The sequence below is a fragment of the Anomaloglossus baeobatrachus genome, chromosome 4 (genome assembly GCF_048569485.1).
Source record: "Anomaloglossus baeobatrachus isolate aAnoBae1 chromosome 4, aAnoBae1.hap1, whole genome shotgun sequence".
NCBI classification, from domain to species: domain Eukaryota; kingdom Metazoa; phylum Chordata; class Amphibia; order Anura; family Aromobatidae; genus Anomaloglossus; species Anomaloglossus baeobatrachus.
The window spans coordinates 50,087,018-50,105,955 of record NC_134356.1 but is presented as its reverse complement, the minus strand read 5'-3'; the positions used below and the strand labels follow the sequence as shown (position 1 = coordinate 50,105,955).

At 45.4% G+C, this 18,938-nt stretch overlaps 1 protein-coding gene across 4 annotated transcripts in view; it reads left to right on the top strand.

The window, feature by feature from the left end:
* Positions 1–18,938, top strand: part of GRIA1 (glutamate ionotropic receptor AMPA type subunit 1) — a 370,258-nt gene that overhangs the window by 235,770 nt on the left and 115,550 nt on the right. For all 4 annotated transcript variants that reach the window (XM_075344320.1, XM_075344318.1, XM_075344319.1 and 1 more), the window contains exons 7-8: positions 13,773–13,940; positions 16,183–16,287. In XM_075344320.1, the coding sequence (XP_075200435.1) occupies positions 13,773–13,940; positions 16,183–16,287 (273 nt within the window). The remainder of the gene's footprint in view (positions 1–13,772; positions 13,941–16,182; positions 16,288–18,938) is intronic.

Genomic DNA, 18,938 nt, shown 5'->3' with positions numbered 1-18,938 from the left:
ATCGCCTGTACGCAAAGTATGAGAAGTGTGTCTTTGAGCAGTCTTCCCTCCCCTTTCTGGGGTACATCATCTCTGATACTGGACTGCAGATGGACCCCAAGAAGGTCTCCGCCATCATCAACTGGCCTCCGCCTTCTGGACTGAAGGCAATCCAACGCTTCCTGGGATTCGCCAACTACTACCGCCAGTTTATCCCGCACTTCTCTGCCTTGACCGCTCCTCTCTCCGCTTTGACCAAAAAGGAGGCTAATCCTAAGGACTGGTCACCTGCGGCAGACGCCGCATTTTGTTCTTTGAAGCGAGCCTTCGCCTCCGCCCCTGTACTCCACCGACCGGAGTTAAACCGCCAGTTCACCTTGGAAGTGGATGCCTCCTCCTCAGGAGCCGGAGCAGTGCTCATGCAAAAATCCTCCTCCGGGAAGATGGTGACCTGCGGTTTCTTCTCTAAGAGCTTCTCAGCACCCGAACGTAATTACACCATCGGTGACCGAGAACTACTGGCGGTCAAACTGGCTCTGGAGGAGTGGCGCTACCTCCTGGAAGGAGCAGTGTACCCCGTGATTATCTACACGGACCACAAAAACCTGGAATACCTGCGGTCCGCTCAGCGACTGAACCCACGGCAAGCCAGGTGGTCCTTATTCTTTGCCAGGTTTGACTTCCAGCTCCACTTCCGACCAGCGGACAAGAATGTACGCGCTGATGCCTTGTCTAGGTCTCTCATGCCCATGGAACAGGAGGAAGAGACTATCCAGCCTATCATCTCTCCTAGCAAGATTGTTCCGGTGGCTCCTGTCACTCTGGCCCAGATACCACCTGGGAAGACCTATGTCTCGGAGACCGACAGGCTAACGGTCTTACACTGGGGTCATACCTCAAAAACAGCCGGCCATGCAGGCCAGAAGAGAACATGGGGTGCGATTGTACGCCATTACTGGTGGCCATCTCTTCGCACGGACGTCGCCGCCTTTGTCTCGGCCTGCTCCTCTTGTGCCAGAAACAAGACGCCCAAACACCTCCCACATGGCCGCCTTCTGCCTCTGCCGATACCTTCGATTCCGTGGCAACACATAGCAATGGACTTTATTACGGACTTGCCATTGTCATCCGGGCACACAGTCATATGGGTCGTGGTGGACCGGTTCTCAAAAATGGCCCATTTCGTTCCTATGGCTGGACTGCCCTCTGCTCAGGAACTCGCGGACGCTTTTATACAACACATCTTCCGCTTGCATGGCTTTCCTTTACACATCGTATCAGACAGAGGAACTCAGTTCACCTCCCGCTTCTGGAGGGCTCTCTGTAACCATCTGGGAGTGACTCTGGACTTTTCATCTGCATACCATCCTCAGTCTAATGGCCAAGTAGAGAGGGTCAATCAAATCTTGACCTCATTTCTACGTCACTATGTTAACGCCCATCACGACGACTGGTCCGCTCTTCTACCTTGGGCTGAATTCTCCCACAACCACCACATCAGTGAGTCGTCCTCCTGCTCTCCCTTCCATGTTGTTTACGGACTTCAGCCTTCCATCCCATTGCCTGTATCCCCCTCTTCGGATGTCCCTGCTGCAGATACAGTAGCCCGTGACTTTGCCACCATTTGGGACTCTGTCAAGGTGTCTCTAGGACGTGCTTCCCTGCGGATGAAGAGACACGCAGACAAGAAACGCCTGGATCCTCCGTGTTTCTCTCCTGGAGACCTCGTCTGGCTTTCTTCCCAGTACGTCCGCCTGAAGATACCTTCATACAAGCTGGGTCCTCGCTACATTGGGCCGTTTAAAGTCCTCACCAGGATCAATGAGGTCTCCTACAAGCTGCAGCTCCCGGCCACGATGAGGATACCCAACTCGTTCCACGTCTCCCTGCTCAAGCCGGTGGTCCTTGGTCCCTTCTCCGCTGCTGCCAGTCCAGCTCCTCCACCTATTGCCGATGATGACATCTATGCGGTAAGGGATATCGTGGCCATGAAGACCGTACGAGGTCGGCAGTTCTTCCTGGTGGACTGGGCAGGGTATGGTCCTGAGGATAGGTCCTGGGAGCCCAGGGAGAACGTAGGCACTCCTCTTATCCGTGCCTTCATGTCCCGGTTGCGGGGAGGGGGGCGTGGGGGGGGGGGGTACTGTCACGCTCCCCGGGTCCTCGGCTCCCCTCCCCGGGTCCTCAGCTCCGCTCCCCGGCTCACCTGCCACGCTCCCCTCGTCCCAGCCTCCGGTGCCCGTCCTCCATAGGTCCTCTGGTCGCCGATCCCGGCGTCCGACATCTTCCCAGGCCCTGGCCGGCTCTCCTGCGTCCTCCTCGCAGCCTCCTTCCCTGGCTTCTGGCACCCGGGCCGCGCGCATGCGCATTAGGGCACGCGCGCGGTCACTGACCCTTTCTTAAAGGGCCAGCGTCCAGTAACAGGAAATGAGGTTAGTCAGGTTCAGGGTATAAAGGGGGTTCTTGTCCAAGGGGGCGGGGCCTGATCTTCGTGTTCCCTGAGCTAGGAGTCAGGTCTCCTGGTGTTTATGTGCCTGTACTCACCTATCTCTCTTTGTAGAGCCGTACCTGCCTCGCCATCCAGTCTGCCGTATCCCGAACCCCGCACGCTGTCCGTCTGCCATCCGACAGCACCTGCCATCTCGGATCCCTGCGGTGACCCGTCATCTTGCTCCAGAGGTTCCGGACTCCGCCTGATATCATCTCGGCCTCCGAACCTGAGCTACGTCACCAAGACTACCTTCTGTGACTCCGTGGTCCCAGGGACTCCTCCGCTGTCTTCACTTGCACGGACTATCCTGCTGCCCTTCAGTGCTTCAGCTGCCGGACTCCCTACCTCCATCTTCGAGTTCGGTCCAGTGGATCCACCTCCTGGGTCTGCCCGACCGCCCGGCCGTGACAGTATTGGTACAGGGTATACAGTTGTCAAATTAAACAAGTGGAAAAGATCACGTAGCTGAGTGGTGGGGCGATGCTCACCAATGCGCCAAGTCATATATCTGCCCCTAGGATGACCCTAGAGCTGGGCCCTAGATAGGGAATGGGTCGGATGAGTTCTTCGTCAACCCCATTAAACACTAAAGAAACACAGGGAGCACACATATGACGAAAGCGCATTTACAACCTATTTCCAAATGCCTCAGGAAGAAGTTCAGCAAATAGCAACAATGATCCTACAGATGAGTGCAAGCCACCTGCTTGCATCCAGAGCTTGAAAAGGAACTGACTATCACCAGCAAAAGTCCAGGGAAAATGGGAGTATTTAAACCCAAGGGGAAATACAAATGATTAGCAGCAGAAGGGAAGAAGAGCTCCCCAGGGTCCTAAAGGGAAAAGGATGAAAACGCAGCAGAGGAGATACTTAGAACACTGAATACTAAACAGCAGGAATAATAGAAAGTCATGGAACATTTTTCACAGACAAATGCTGTGACCTACTATTGCCGGAAACCACAGGACTGTCTGTCACCCGTGGCACAGATACATTAATTAGGATTAGGACATGTATACAGATTAAATGTCCATTAGTGCTGGAGTTGTGAAATGAGTATAAATAAGTTTTGTTAGGATTAGGGCTAAGATATGTGTATTTTGTTAAGCAATGTGTACATATACAGTGTTTAGATTTAAGAAGTGAGTAAAGATTAATTGGGTAGGGATAGAAACCGTGTATTATGGTTAGATATAGAGATTGAAATATAGATAATTTACTTTTAGAAGGTTCAGTTAAAGTGTTAGTTATCTAAAAAATGCTTTGTCCCATTTTTTACTTTGATAAATAAACCAAAAACCTAATGGAGCATCTATAGGATGTCTACATATCACACCTGCTGTATGAGAGGAGGAAAGAGCACAAAATAGGGTCTTACTGTGACAAAGGTGAGACCTCAGGGATATGGTTGTGCTCAACTAGGAAGGTTGTGTTAGACAAAACCACTGCTACTTCAAAGAACAAGCTGGAGGGGTTAAAGCCGCACTGGCATAGGACAAAGATGAATGCAGAATCTTTGATAATGTGACTTTGACGTGTTTCGGGGTTACCTTCTTCATCAGGATATGATGTGATTATCCTGATGAAGGAGGTTGCTCCTAATGCGTCGAATAAAGTCACATTATCGAAGATTCTGCATTCATCTTTGTCTCATGGCAGTGTGGCTTTAACCCCTCCAGCTTGTTTACATGTCAAACTAGACATTATTGGCCAAATTTATGCCAAAAAAGGTGTGCTTTTTGATTTTGTGTGGCTGGTAACCTCTACAAGCCTAATATGTGTCCATTTATGATACTAGGCGACCACCACCTCCATGAATGGTAGGATGTCAGTGATTGTTTCCTCCGTATGTTGCACCTGTGCTGCCCCCATATTAATCATGGGGATCTGCTGTATTGTGTAGTATATTGATATTGTGACTTGGTGTTGGTTGTTTTTTTCTTTGATTTTTGATTTTTTTTTTTCATTTTGATGCATAGCCATTAATAGCTTTTTACTGTTAGACTCCATAATCGAAAATAAATATCATAGTGGATCATGATGTGGATTGACTACTGCCATCCTGTCAGCTCAAAGTCCATCCCACCATGATGCGAGTCATTTGAGACGGATTTGTTGCCAATGGAAATACTGCATACCGCCGCTTTCACACTTTGTTATAACCTACATCCACTGGTCCTGACGGGGCTTCCGTCCGAACCCCCCCCTCGCAAAACGGGTCTCGGACGCATACACCGATGGGGCTATTGACTATAATGGTGCAGACTGGGTCACCGTGTGCTGTGTCTTGCACCATTTTTGGGAGTAAACACTTTCTTCAGGTGGACACCCAGATGCAGTCTACTACGTCTGGGTGTCCGCCTGCAGAAAGTGTATACGCCCGAAAATGGTGTAAGACAGAGTACACGGTGACTCCGTCTGCACCATTATAGTCAGTGGATCCTCGGCGCATGCGTCCGAAACCCGTTTTGCTGGGGAGTTCGGAGGGAAGCCCCATCAGGACCAGTGGATGTAGGCTATAACACAGTGTGAAAGCGGCCTAACAAATGTAGCCTTTTCTATGGGGTTGTCATGCAAAAAGTCCCTAGCAACCAGTCTGTCTCAGATCACTAAGATGTTTAGATCAAGATCAAATTGGCATTAAGATAGGAAAAACTATTGAGGAACGTTCTTCTTCATTCACCTAGCTCCTTTCTCTTTGTTTTTTTATATTAACGTGATTTTATAAAAACATTTTTGGAAAGCGAAGGTGTGTGACTATTTGTTCAGCCGCTGAGGGAAATGAGCCCATATTATCATGTATCACATCTGCAGCTTGGTCTGCCCCCTTCGAAGCTGTCATGACAACAAATCTTGCGAAGATTATTATTATTATCATCCATGACAACATGTGGGAGAGACATTTTCGACCCAATATCCTGTATTTAGTAATGCTACCGCTTATAATTCCTGACGCCCCCGTGCTGGATCCAGTGACTCATTGAATTTACCTGTCAGGATCATTATGGCTTATCTAAGCATATCTCATGAAACAGAAAGTCATTTCCGTACAGTTTAATTAGTGGAGTAGTGAATCTGGTGAACGTATATGACCCCATATAAGAGGAGCTTCTAATCTGTGGCCATTTCTGGTGGACACAGTTGTAGGGCCCGCCATGTTTTCTATATAGTATTGTACTTTTTTAACTGGTGTCATCTCTCATTAGTAAACTGTGGGTTTGTTATTTCGGCCTAGTAGATCACCAGACTGTATAGCCATAATGATCAGGTTGCAGGTATATCAATAATTATGGGGCCTAGTAGATCACCAGACTGTATAGCCATAATGATCAGGTTGCAGGCATATCAGTAATTTTGGGGCCATATCCACTGAGGTGCAGATAGTAAAGTTGGCCTAGACATATGGCATCCATTGATGCCATCGGTATAGCCACTAGGATAACAGAAATAGCATATACTTTGGGGCCCATATGTAGGGTACAGCTAATAATGGCTTGTGAAACATGGAAAGTAGAGTACCAAGAAAAGGAGGAAAAAAAAACCTAAATAATCATAAGCCTGGAGTAGGAATATTCACATGATTGGTGATAACTAGTGACGAGCGAGCATGTTCGACACTGCTCGAAACTCAATAGAGTTTGGTACTTGGTCGAGTATTGTGTGACTGCTCGACATCCTCGATTTCTCTGTCATTTGTCCGAAAGCCCTGAACTTGAGGATGGCGTGGATACAGAGAAAGATAGAGATCTCGTTCCCCACCCTCCTGTTATGGGCTTCCAGAAAAAGGGAGAGATCGCACAAAGGGAGAAGAGAAAGCACAGGGGAGAGACCACACAGGGGGAGCAGAGAGAGCATGGGGAAAGACCTCACAGAGGGAGAAAAGAGCACAGGGAAGAGACAACACAGAGGGAGAAAAGAAAGCACAGGAGAGAGACCACACAGGGATAGAAGAGAGAGCATGGAAAAAGACCGCACAAAAGGAGAAGAGAGAGCACAGGGGAGAGACCGCACAGGGGGAGAAGAGAGAGCACGGTGAAAGACTGCACAGGGGGAATAGAAAGAGTACAGGGAAAGACCGCACAGAGGGAGAAGAGAGAGCACAGGGGAGAGACCGCACAGAGGGAGAAGAGAGAGCACAGGGGGGAGACCGCACAGGGGAGAAGACAAAGCACGGGGAAAGACTGCACATGAGAGAAGAGAGAACATAAGGAAAGATCGAACAGAGGGAGAAGAGAGAGCAGAGGGGAGAGACCGCACAGGGGGAGAAGAGAGAGCACAGGGGAGAGACTGCACAGGGGGAGAAGAGAGAGCACAGGGGGGAGACCATACAGGGGGAGAAGACAAAGCATGGGGAAAGACTGCACAGGGGAGAAGAGAGAACATGTTTAAAGACCGCACAGGGGGAGAAGAGAGAGCACAGGGAAAGAACGCACAGAGGGAGAAGAGAGAGCACAGGGGAGAGACTGCACAGAGGGAGAAGAGAGAGCATGGAGGAAAGACTGCACAGAGGGAAAAGAGAGAGCACAGGGGAGAGACTGCACAGAGGGAGAAGAGAGAGCATGGAGGAAAGACTGCACAGAGGGAGAAGAGAGAGCACAGGGGAGAGACCGCACAGAGGGAGAAGAGAGAGCACAGGGTAGAGACTGCACAGAGAGAGAAGACAGAGCACAGGGAAAGACCACACAGAGGAAGAAGAGAGAGCAGAAGGGAGAGACCGCACAGAGGGAGAAGAGAGACCACGGGGAAAGACCGCACAGAGGGAGAAGAGAAAGCACAGGGGAGAGAGCGCACAGAGCGGACATCGCACAGTGAAATAAGAGAGCACAGGGGAGAGAGCGCATAAGAGGACTCTTTCGCCCAGGGCCCACAAAAACCTGGAGCCGACCCTGCTTACATGAGAGTTCTGGCTGCATAGTATGAAAGGAAATTGGACAGGTTTGTTCCCCTTTTTAAGCACCTGCGTTGTTTATCTCTGTTGTATGCATGCCCTTCTATCCTCGGAATAAACTATCATGGTAGACTCTACAGATAGTCTGCACTATAACAATAAAAGTGAAATAAAATTCTAGGAGACCAATTTGTTTTTAATTTGTAGGAAAAAAACAGAGTAGGAGGTAACAGGGTTTGGATGGACTCTATCTTCTAATCTTGGGAATCTACAATAATTCAGGACACTCGATTAACACCATGCGGAGTGTAGAAGATTAATGCTCCCTTCTATAACATCTGCACCAGTCCACTGGTCTTCAATGGTGGGATCCAACTGTTAGTACCTGGGTTTCTAATTGTTATATGCAATTTAAAAAAAATGAATTGAAAGAGAAACAGATGTTGATCTATGTTAGTCAAGAGGAAAATATGATTGTGCCATTCCGACGCAATAATGTCGGCAACCAGCACATATCATGTACAATGCAAAATGCTAGAAAAACACAAAAACAGAAACACTGCCACCTCTGTTTATAGGCTGTTTATGGTATTGCAACTTGGTTTGTTTACTTGATAGATGAGCCGCAGTGCCAGACACAACCTAGGGACAAATGAGGCAGTATTTATTTCAGAATCTTTTAAAGGGAATCTGTCACCAAGTTTTTGCTACACCATCTGAGAGCAGCATGATGTAGAGGCAGAAACCCTGATTCCAGCGATGTGTCACTTACTCTCCTGGGTGTTGCTATTTTGATTAAAAACGGTTTTAATCAAAATGTATGACCCCGCACACACCAGTTTTCTGTGAGAATTTTCTGCCTACGCACAGTGTGGGTGGGATTAGACTACCAGGCTGCAGGTTTACTAGTCCTAGTAATACTTTCCCGCTTATAAAAACTACACTAAGCACCGCAGTGCCACATCACTGGAGTCAGGGTCTCTGTCTCCACATTATGCTGCTCTCAGATTAGGCAACAAAAACCCAGTGATAGATCCCCTTTAAAGAGAATCTGTCACTCGCCATAAATTTGTAATATTTTATTTTCCTATTGTTTTTCTTTTTATATGATTCTCTATTCCTGAGATATGGCCCCCTCTTCATTGTATATAAATTTTGTCTACTTACAATTGGGCGTAGTCCTCAATGCTTCTCTGTGGAGGTCATCATGAAGATCATGCCCACTTGGATCACAAGACTAGGTTTATGTGTGAAGAAGAGGGGGGGGTCATATCTCAAGGGCAGAAAGGATAAGGAACAAAAGAAAAACAACGCCGGATTCTGGAGCTGAATTTACGCCAAATAAAATATTACATATTTGTGGCCTCTTTACTTCCAAGAAACCACTTGATTTAATAGCAACATTATTCTTTTAGTTGGGTTTTCCCAGCCTTTACAGTTAGGACCTGAATGAATTGGGTAGTACTGAGCATATGCAACCACCACTTCTATATACTATGATTGGAGCTGTGGTCACACATGCTCACTACTGCTCTATTCACGTAGGAGACTGCCACGGTTCCGCTGTGTGGAGCATTTTACATTTGAAAATGCTGTGCTATGTGTCTTGTGCACTTGCTGACAGGTTGTCTTTCAGCACCAGGGTTCACGCTGGTTTTGGGAGGTGCCTTCACAGATGCACCTCGTTCCTGGTGATTGCTCTGTTTCTTTACTAGGCTTGTTATGTCTGAACTCTGCCAGTCGTACTTCCTGTTTGCTCAGTGTGCTCTTGGCTCCTGTCTGGTGTAAGGGTTCTAATCTTGGCTTCTAACCTCAGACCTCTTCCTGACCACGTCTCTGTCTGCTCCTTGAACCTTATACGTTACCTCCTGGCTTCTGACCTCTGACCTCTTCCTGACCACATCTCTGTCTGCTCCCTGAACCTTATACGTTACTTCCTGACTTCTGACCTCAGACCTCTTCCTGACCACGTCTCTGTCTGAACCCTGAATCTTATACATTACCTCCTGGCTTATTATCCTGGCTTGTCTGACCATCCTTCTATTCATACTGCTCGTTTCGTAGTGTCAAGGTTCACAGAGTCGTTATTCTCATGATCAGTAGGGGTCTCATCAGTGAGACACACAGTGATCACTATTTATCACCTATTCTGTGAAGAGAGGTTATATCTGCTTTTGAAAGGAACCAACCCTTTAAAAACTTTTATGCTCACTTGTGGGGAAAGTCTAGGGTTTATGGACCCTATTTGGACCTTCTCTTGATTTTTTGTCAGTTGAAAGCCCCTGTAGTAATGTTTTTTTTTTATCATAGTGTCTTTATTCCCACCATTGGCATGCATAAACAAAAGAGGGCCCCTGTGAATAAACAGTATATGGGCCCCACACAGGCCAATATCTCATTATAGAGCAAAATCGTACCTGATTTTGGAGGTTGAAATGGGCCCCTCACCTCTTGGGCCCCTGTGCGGGGTTGCACCAATGGTATGTCCGCCACTCCATGAGGACCACAGTAATAAAGGGAACCTGTCACCTACTCACATGTGGGCGGTCCGATCTGGTCCGATGAGCGTCGATGATCTTGACCCAGCGCTTTCTCTATCCTTGCAATCGCCCTCCTCTCTTCTTGCTGCATGTGAATGACGCGTCCTACATCATCCACATAGTGCCCTCTGTTGCACTCCTGCGCAAGTCCACTTCTCTCTGCCATGCTGAGGGCAGAGCAAAGTATTGTAATGCGCAGGCACCGGGAACCGGGAAAGGTCAAAGAATGCCCATGTATGCACACTACAATACTTTACTCTACCCTTAGCATGGCAGAGAGAAGTGCAAGAAGGAGGACGGCAATTGCTGGGATAGAGGAGGCGCCGGACAAGACCAGTGATGCCCATCAGACCGGAACGTATCGGACCGCCCTGCAGGTGAATAGGTGACAGGTTCCCTTTAATAATAGGTTAACATTTAGAAAGGGGTTATACTCCTTGTCCAACTCTTTGAAAAATTATATACGGCTTCCCAAACTCTAAATATATGTGTAGATGAATCATAAAATAAAGTTTAGAAAATGTAAGGAAAAGTAAAGACCGCTTCTCTGTGTAGTAATAGGTACTTGAAAAACAGGATATCACTTACCTAGACGACCTTGAAGAAATGCCTTTAATGGGCTCTTAAGCCTTAAGCTGGAAAATAGGTTATGATGACGCATTTCGAGGTCCTTTAACCTCTTCCTATGGCAATTGGCTAGATCCATGTACAATATACTGTATATAGACTTAGAGGCAAGGGTATAGGAACTAGAGAGCCATCCGTTTGCAGCTACTGTGGGGAATAGTCCCGAAAGTCATAAAGAGAAAAATTCTACGATCATCTGTCCTATTCTTTTCCAGATTTAAATGTTGACTCCCTCAGCCCCAGTCCTCCCCAATATTTCATCATGTTTCTCTAACTTACAGTGTTGCTGAATTTATGGAAATAACGCCATCTGCACAGACTTCTCTTAGCATTTTAATCACGTTGATCCTTGTAATTTGACTTTTTTCTTTAAAGTATAGAGGTTAATGGTTCCTATTCCCTGACTGATTTCAATATCAAAGGCAGGAAGCTTGTCCACCTGGAGATATAGAAGGTCAATTCGAAAAATGTGAGGCATAATGTGTCTTAATTTAGCAGCTAGTGGTGTCCATATCTATGTTTGCCAGGATTGTTGGAGTTTGTTGACATTACTGGGACCATCAGTTTGAACCAAAAATAAGGCCCATATAACTGGATTTTCTTGGACTGAAAACAGTCCTTGTACAGTGAAAAAATTATTTGACTTGTATATGTGAAGTAATGGCCCAGGGACCACCGCAGTGCAGAGTAAGTTACAGCACAAGATGAGACTACAGATAAACAGGGTTTTTTTATATTTTCAGGGACAAGCAACTGTTGTGAGGCAGCGGGAAGAGGTGTGAGGAATTGGTACATAACATCAAAAATACACTTAGGTACACTACGCTACATTCTGACTGGCCTCCACTTCTGGGGCCACGCGGCTTCCCTGCTCTAATGACTGCGGCCTACACTGTGCCGACTCACAGGACTGTTGTAAGAAACTATCTCTTTCCGGAGACAGCAGGGTTCTTTGGCGCACACTTCTCCAAGCGAGGCAAGAGGGAACTTTTCTTCTCTTCTGGCACCTGGCGGCTGGGCTCCTCCAAGCGACGTCTTCCCTTCTTACGTTTCCTGGCCTGGCTAAAGTTAGGGTTCTCTCACAGTCCATCTCACAGAAGTCTTTTCCCCGGTTGCCACCGTCCTCCCCAGGGCTCACTCCACCTCTGGGGAGCTGGACTACCTGAGCTGCGTCAACATCAGCCCCGGAGGAGAGCAACATCTTGCAGCGGCGGCCGATTCCTGGCCGTGCACCACGGGTGGCGCTGCAAAGCATTCCCCATCACCATCCAACACTGCTCCTGGGAGAGGAAAAGTCACGGGGAGGGTTGGCGGCGGAGGAGGCCGAGATCCTTGTCGCCGCTGCAACCTGTGACACGCTTCCCAGGGACCCTTCGCCCTCCTTCCATCCCCCTCTATACCAGACACCTTGCACCTGTTGTCTTTACATGTAGCCAACGGGGCCAAGGAGCCAGGTCAGGCCAGTCACAGCAACCCCAAGTACCACTGGCCCGGTGACAAGTAACCCCCGATGCCCCGTGGGTTGCTACACATATATCTTTCTACTCCGTGCTTATCGGATCCTTCTCAGGCAGTGTCCCGGAAGAATAAACTACATGAGAGGTGCAACCACTCCTATATCTCCCTCAGTCCATTCTCACAGACTCTTTCCCACACTTTTTTTGCTGGATTAAATCACACACAGTACAGAGGAGGTGACGGATCGGCCAGTCCAACTCACACCTGGAACAGGGGGCACTGTTCCCTTAATTACCAAAAGTATCCAGTTCTATGCTTTCCAGCACCTGCATAGTACTCTTCCTGTAACTACCAAGCCTTTTATCTATTCCTATGCATATAACTATAATACATTTATGACACAGCAGAGCTTACACTTTTAAAAAACACATTATGCAATACACTTTAATACAACACCTAATTAGTGGGGGTATCCTGACCACCTCCTTCATATGAAAAAGGTTCATGAGCGTAAATGCAATCTTGAGATAGGGATCCAGGACTGTCACCCACGTCATGCAAGGATTTTCTAAGCTCTGTATAGAGAGTGAGTGCTAACGTCCATTATTGGGGTCATATGTGATCATGACATCCTTTTGGACAGCAAGTACTTGGTCACGTATAAAGGTTATGTACAGGTTGGTATTGTTTTTACTGAGGAGGAAATAAGAGCAGGATAGAAGCTGTGCTGATATATGAGATAGTGAAGACAGCAGCCTTTCCTGCCTATATTACTGGGAGAGACACTCCCACAGTAGAAAAATCTGAAACTTGGATCAGACTGAAAACTCTATATCAAGTTTCAGAAAAATAATGAAAGAATGGAGATTGCAGACTATATTGATTTTGATTTTTATTAACTAAAGGTAACTACTAGTGTACATAAAAATCATATTTCTCTTTCACAGCTCTCCATAGTCTTTAACATACATGTGATCCTGATTCTTTAAGGCCTAAAGAAACCAATGATCCCATACTTTACATCTAGGACTTATAGAACAATAGCTAATGTAGATTCCGGTAGAAAAACAACCTTGGGATAGTTCTTCAAGATTTGGGACCCCAATTGAGCAGAATGGGCATTCCAATGTCTTGTCCATTGGGCGGCCATACCTGGTACTGCAGCTTCCTAGGAAGTGTAAACCCACTTATCAAATATTGATGATTGATCATAAGCAGAGATGAGGAGACCCGTTGAAGTCAGGTTTGGCGGGTTGAGCCGGACTTTTCAAAAAGTTCAGTTTGGGACCCAGACTTGACCTGAACCCCAATGGAAGTCACTAATTGAGCAGTTCAAGTATCCGCATACATGCAGCCAGGCATAAATAGATAATTTCCGGGGGTGAATGGACAGGGTTTTCCATTTTTTTGATTTGGTGCACACTACATCCGGTCATACTGTTGTTACCCCCAGTGAGGGCCGATCGAACACTGCACGCGTCTCGCACTGGGCTGAGCAAAGAGCATTCCAGAGCAAGTGATGCTCACGTGAGTGGTGTGAATACGTATATCACCCAAACTCCAACACTCTATGTTCGGTATGAACACCGAACCTCGGATTCGCTCATCTCTACTCCTAAGACTTATTATTTTCTTCTATTCGAGTTACAGCCAGTGAGATTTAGTTGTCTTCTCGGAAAAATGTCCTATACTAAACTGGATTCTTCCCAGTGATACTGCTATTAATATACATTATTTCCTGTATTTTCAGTGTAACAGTTGGCGTTCATTACTCTCTTTTTATATATAGTACACCTCTGCGCTGACTTATGATGGCGTTCGTGTGATGTATGAAGCCTTCCAGAATCTCAGGAAACAAAGGATAGACATTTCACGACGTGGTAACGCTGGAGACTGCTTGGCTAACCCTGCCGTTCCATGGGGGCAAGGAATAGACATACAGAGAGCTTTACAACAGGTGTGTACAGAACAAAAAAAAGCTAATTAAAGATGACCAACCACCAGGATTTTCATATAAAAACTAAAGCCAGTGCTATACTGGCGCTATCATGCTGATTCTATACATACCTTTAGTTTTGAGATCTGATGTATACTTTCTGAAATATAGGCAAGTAAAGTTTGTGAAATGCACTGTTATTTGATTGATGGCAGCTACAGAATATCTAATATTTGGGTCTGGTTTTGCTAGTTATTCTCGCTCCTGTCTGCCTGCCTGTCCTTCCTCCCTACTCCCCTTGTAATAACAGAGACAGGAGGAGGGAGGACAGGCAGACAGACAGGGGTGGGAATAACAAGCAAAACCCGACCCACCTATTAGATATTCTGCAGCACCTATCAATAGGTAGTTCACGAACTTTACTTGCCAATATTTCAGAAAGTATACATCCTATCTCACAACTAAAGGTATGTATAGAATCAGCATGATAGCACCAGTATAGCACTGGCTTTAGTTTATATATGAAAATCTTGCTGGTTGGTCCTCTTTAATTCTATTTCTATTAGTATTGCTACATATTATATTTAGTAATATCAATATGAGTGTCATTGTAAGTTAAACTAGCCACTGGGGGTATTGACACCTATACCGAGTGACAGCTTATGTTTAGGCTTTTTGATCTTTAATAAACAGATAAAGAAAATTCAGACATTTAACTGATCGCTGAAGACTATAGGCTTTGGACGGTATTATAGATTGTAGTGTCCCACAAATAGACCAACGAGGTTCAGGGAATATCATGTCACCTTGTCAAACAGACTCCAATCCATCAACTCTAGGCAGCAGTATTCAGTGTCAGGAAGGAGATATGGAAGAAAAATTATTAAAGTGCAAAGTACTTATATATATATATATATATATATATATATATATACATATATATATATATATATATATATATATATGTGTATATATATATATATATATATATATATATATACTTGTGAATATATACATTTTATATATATATATATATATATACATTTTCTATCTGTAAATATATATATATAATGTATATATACACAAGTATATATATATACATACATATATATATATATATATATATATATATATATATATATATATATAATATGCTATGATATACCTATGATATGTAAGCCAACGTCCAGCTCCAGCAATGAAGCTCACAGGTCTCTTCCCACCTGGTAGTGAAGTTCCTGCACGGACTGGGATAGGAGTCAATGCATTAGTATGAGGAAAAAACAAGGAAATCCAGCAAGGAATCAGAAAACCAGGATGGAGTAAAACTTTCATTTCTTTATTGATCTTCAAAAAAGATCTTCAAAAAATAAAAAAGACCCACAAGGATCAGGAACCAATGTGAATGGCAGAGAAATAGTGCAAATGGGACTACGCGTTTCGGCGGTCTTGTCCGCCTTCTTCACGGTCCAAACCGAAACACGTAGTCCCTTTTGCACTATTTCTCTGCCATTCACATTGGTTCCTGATCCTTGTGGGTCTTTTTTATTTTTTGAAGATCAATAAAGAAATGAAAGTTTTACTCCAATCCTGGTTTTCTGATTCCTTGCTGGATTTCCTTGTTTTTTCCTCATATATGTACCTCTATACACACATATTTGACAATATGTTCATATGTAAGGCGTTCATCAAGATTCTGCTGGTTGTTACTTGGAATCCATCAGCAGTTTGTTGACAAATTCCTGCCAAACAATTGCTTAACGAACGCCCTAGATTACATCTTCCAGAGTTGGGAAAGAAACCATGGTACAGTACTGAAAAGTCTGAGAGTTTACACAAAAATAGGCAATAATTAGGAAATCACCGGTTAGTGGCCCCCACTGCTCTAGCTCTAAAGTTTTGGTTGTCCCCGCTGTTCTTTGATTACTTGAATTCATAAGACTCTGCAGCCAATCATTGGCCTTAGTTATGATACCGGCATGTATGTCATGTATGTCATGAGTCCGATAAGGTCGTCTCGTCAAACCAGTGATGATGGGGATTGGTACTAGGTATTTGCAGCAGGAAAATAAACAAAGACCGGCAGGGAACACCGGGAGCCACAGAAGATCTAACAGGTGAGAAATGTTTTTGATTTATTTTTTTTCTTGCCTTTTGTTTTTGTTTTTATTTTCTCATGTGGCCCGCTGTTAAATTACTTTTTGAAACTCTCAGCCACCCTGTTTTATAATTTATTTATTTATGTATTATCTCTTTTCATAAGGTTCGACTTGAGGGTCTGTCCGGAAATGTTCAGTTTAACGAAAAGGGTCGACGGACAAACTATACTCTGCACGTACTGGAGTTAAAACATAAAGGCATCCTACAGGTAAGAATAAGTGTGGGATTATAGTTTTATCTTTATCTTTTTTTTCTGCATTCTGCCATTGAAAAAGAATCCTGTAGATAGACAATCCTTTATGAGTAATGATTATTTAAAGACGACCAACCAGCAGGATTTTGCTATATGAGGTAAAGGCAGTGCCATACCGGCAGTAAGATGCTGAATTCAGGCATACCTGTTGTAGAAAGATCCGATGCTTGGTTGATTAAATATCTTTAATCAAAGATGCAGAAATGCCCTGCACTTTGATTGTCGGGTGCATCAGGGGAGGGCCTTTGTGGGTTGGGTCTTGGCATTAGATTCCGCCTCCAGTGTCCTTCTGACCTGCCCCTTTTCTTTATTTGAATATTGCGCCGCCATTGCTGTTGTGTGTATGGCCACAGTACTCAGGTCTTCATTAAAATGGCACCGGAGTCCGGTGTCTCCGGTGCCGTTTTCTTGAACTCACAATGGTGAAGACTATGAGAAGCATCGGCGCTTGCACAGATTTTTAATCTTTTTACATCTGCGCATGCGCCCCTGCCACTCATAGTCTTCACCGCAGTGTATTCACTAAAATGGCACCGGAGATCGTGGTATGCGCATGATGCCATTTTAATGAAGACCTGAGTACTGTGGCAATGCGCACACACTACCAACCACAGCAATGGTGGCGCGGCGCGATATTCAAATACTGAAAAGAGTGAAAGCCAGGAGGAGTAGGAATAAATACAAGGACCCGACCCACAAAGGCCCGCCCCCGATACACACATCAATAAAAGTGCAGGGCATTTCTGCAACTTTGATTATAGATATTTAATAAACCAATCAGCGGATCTGTCTATAACAGGTATGTCTGCAATCAACATCTTAGCGCCTGTATGGCACTGCCTTTATCTCATATAGCAAAATCCTGTTGGTTGATTCACTTTAAAGGGAACCTATCACCACTTTTTTGGCGTATAAGCTGCGGCCACCACCACCACCGGGCTCTTATATACACACCATTCTAACATGCTGTATAGAAGAGCCCAGGCCCGGGGTATAACATAAAAAACACTTTATAATACTTACCTAACGGTTGCGCAGTGGGCCTTATGGGCGTCTCCGGTGCCGGCACCTCCTCTTTCGGCCATCTTCGTCCTCTTTCTGAAGCCTGGGTGCATGACGCGGCTACGTCATACACACTCGCCGGTCCTGCGCAGGCGCACTACAATACTTTGATCTGCCCTGCTCTGGGGAGATCAAAGTGCGCCTGCTCAGGACCTGACTGCAGGCGAGTGGGTATGATGTCGGACCTGTCATGCACCGTGGCTAGAGAAGAAGGAGCACAAATATGGCCAAAAGAGGCGGCGCCGGCACCGGACAACGGAGACGCCCATAAGGCCCACCGCATGACCGTTAGGTAAGTATAATAAAGTGTTTTTTATGTTATACCCCTGGCCTGGGCTCTTATATACAGCATGTTAGAATGCTGTATATAAGAGCCCGGTGGTGGTGGCCGCAACTTATAGTCAAAAAGTGGTGACAGGTTCCCTTTAAGGGGTGCAACTAATGTTAGAAGGCAAGGTATTTTTGACTATTAACATACTCATCATTACACATAGAACAGTATAATCCTGAGCTCTCCACGGTGCTGATATCCTGATAGTTATACCAATGCTGATTTTCCTGCTGATTTCCTTATAGTTACATCAATCCTAAACTCTCCATGATGCTGATTTCTGGAAATTGCAAAGTTAGAAAGTTATATGCTTTAGTAAATAGTTTTTTTAGGCAATTTGAGAATTTCTCTGCTCCTCACCCTCCACCTTTTTCTTGTCTTCTTCCCCTTGGGATGCTGAAAAATTAGTAATGATGAGCTGGGTAGCAGTTTGACTAGTCACATACCATGCATAGGACGTTAGTGTTATACTGGATATTACCATTTTTGTGCTTCGGAATTTTGGGGTTTCACTTTAAAGACGGTGTTTGTTTAGCGGCATTTTGTCGTATTTGGACCCTACAGATCGTACATGGATGGGTAGGCTTTTGTAAAAGAAAAAAAAAGAAATCCTCTTCAGTCTTTACCTCGAATTACAAATTCCACAAATTATCCACTCTAAGTTAATTAACATTTTAATGAGAGTCATGCAAGTTGTTCATTAGAAGAAATCAGAAACATGATTTAATGAGGGGGGAAGTCCAAAGAGGGGAAATAGAAAACGCTTTGAGCTGTCTTTGCTCTTTTGTGTTCCATGTTTAAAGGAGCAGAGGAAAAAGACGCCGACGTGTGGGGTATTCCTAGTGTTTCTTTGAAGGTAGAGGATATCACACCCTGTTCATATTGTGCTGAACGATTTATTTAAAGGGAACCTGTCATCAGAAATTTAGCTTGAAACCTAAACGTTTCCCCCTCTGGAGCTCCTGGGCTGCATTCTAGCAAGGTTCCTGTTGTTTTTGTGCCCCCTTTCTGACCAAAATAAAGACTTTGTAAAGTGGTACCTTTTTGTATTGAAATCTTGATAATGGTACACGGGGGCGGGCTCTCTGGTGGCCGTTAGTCTGCCTCCTGCCGCTTTAGGCCGTCCCCCATCGCTCCATTTCATATCTCAGGATGCCGCCCACTGCGCCGAGGTGCTGCGCACGCGAGGACCGCTGGTCACGTGTGCGCAGGC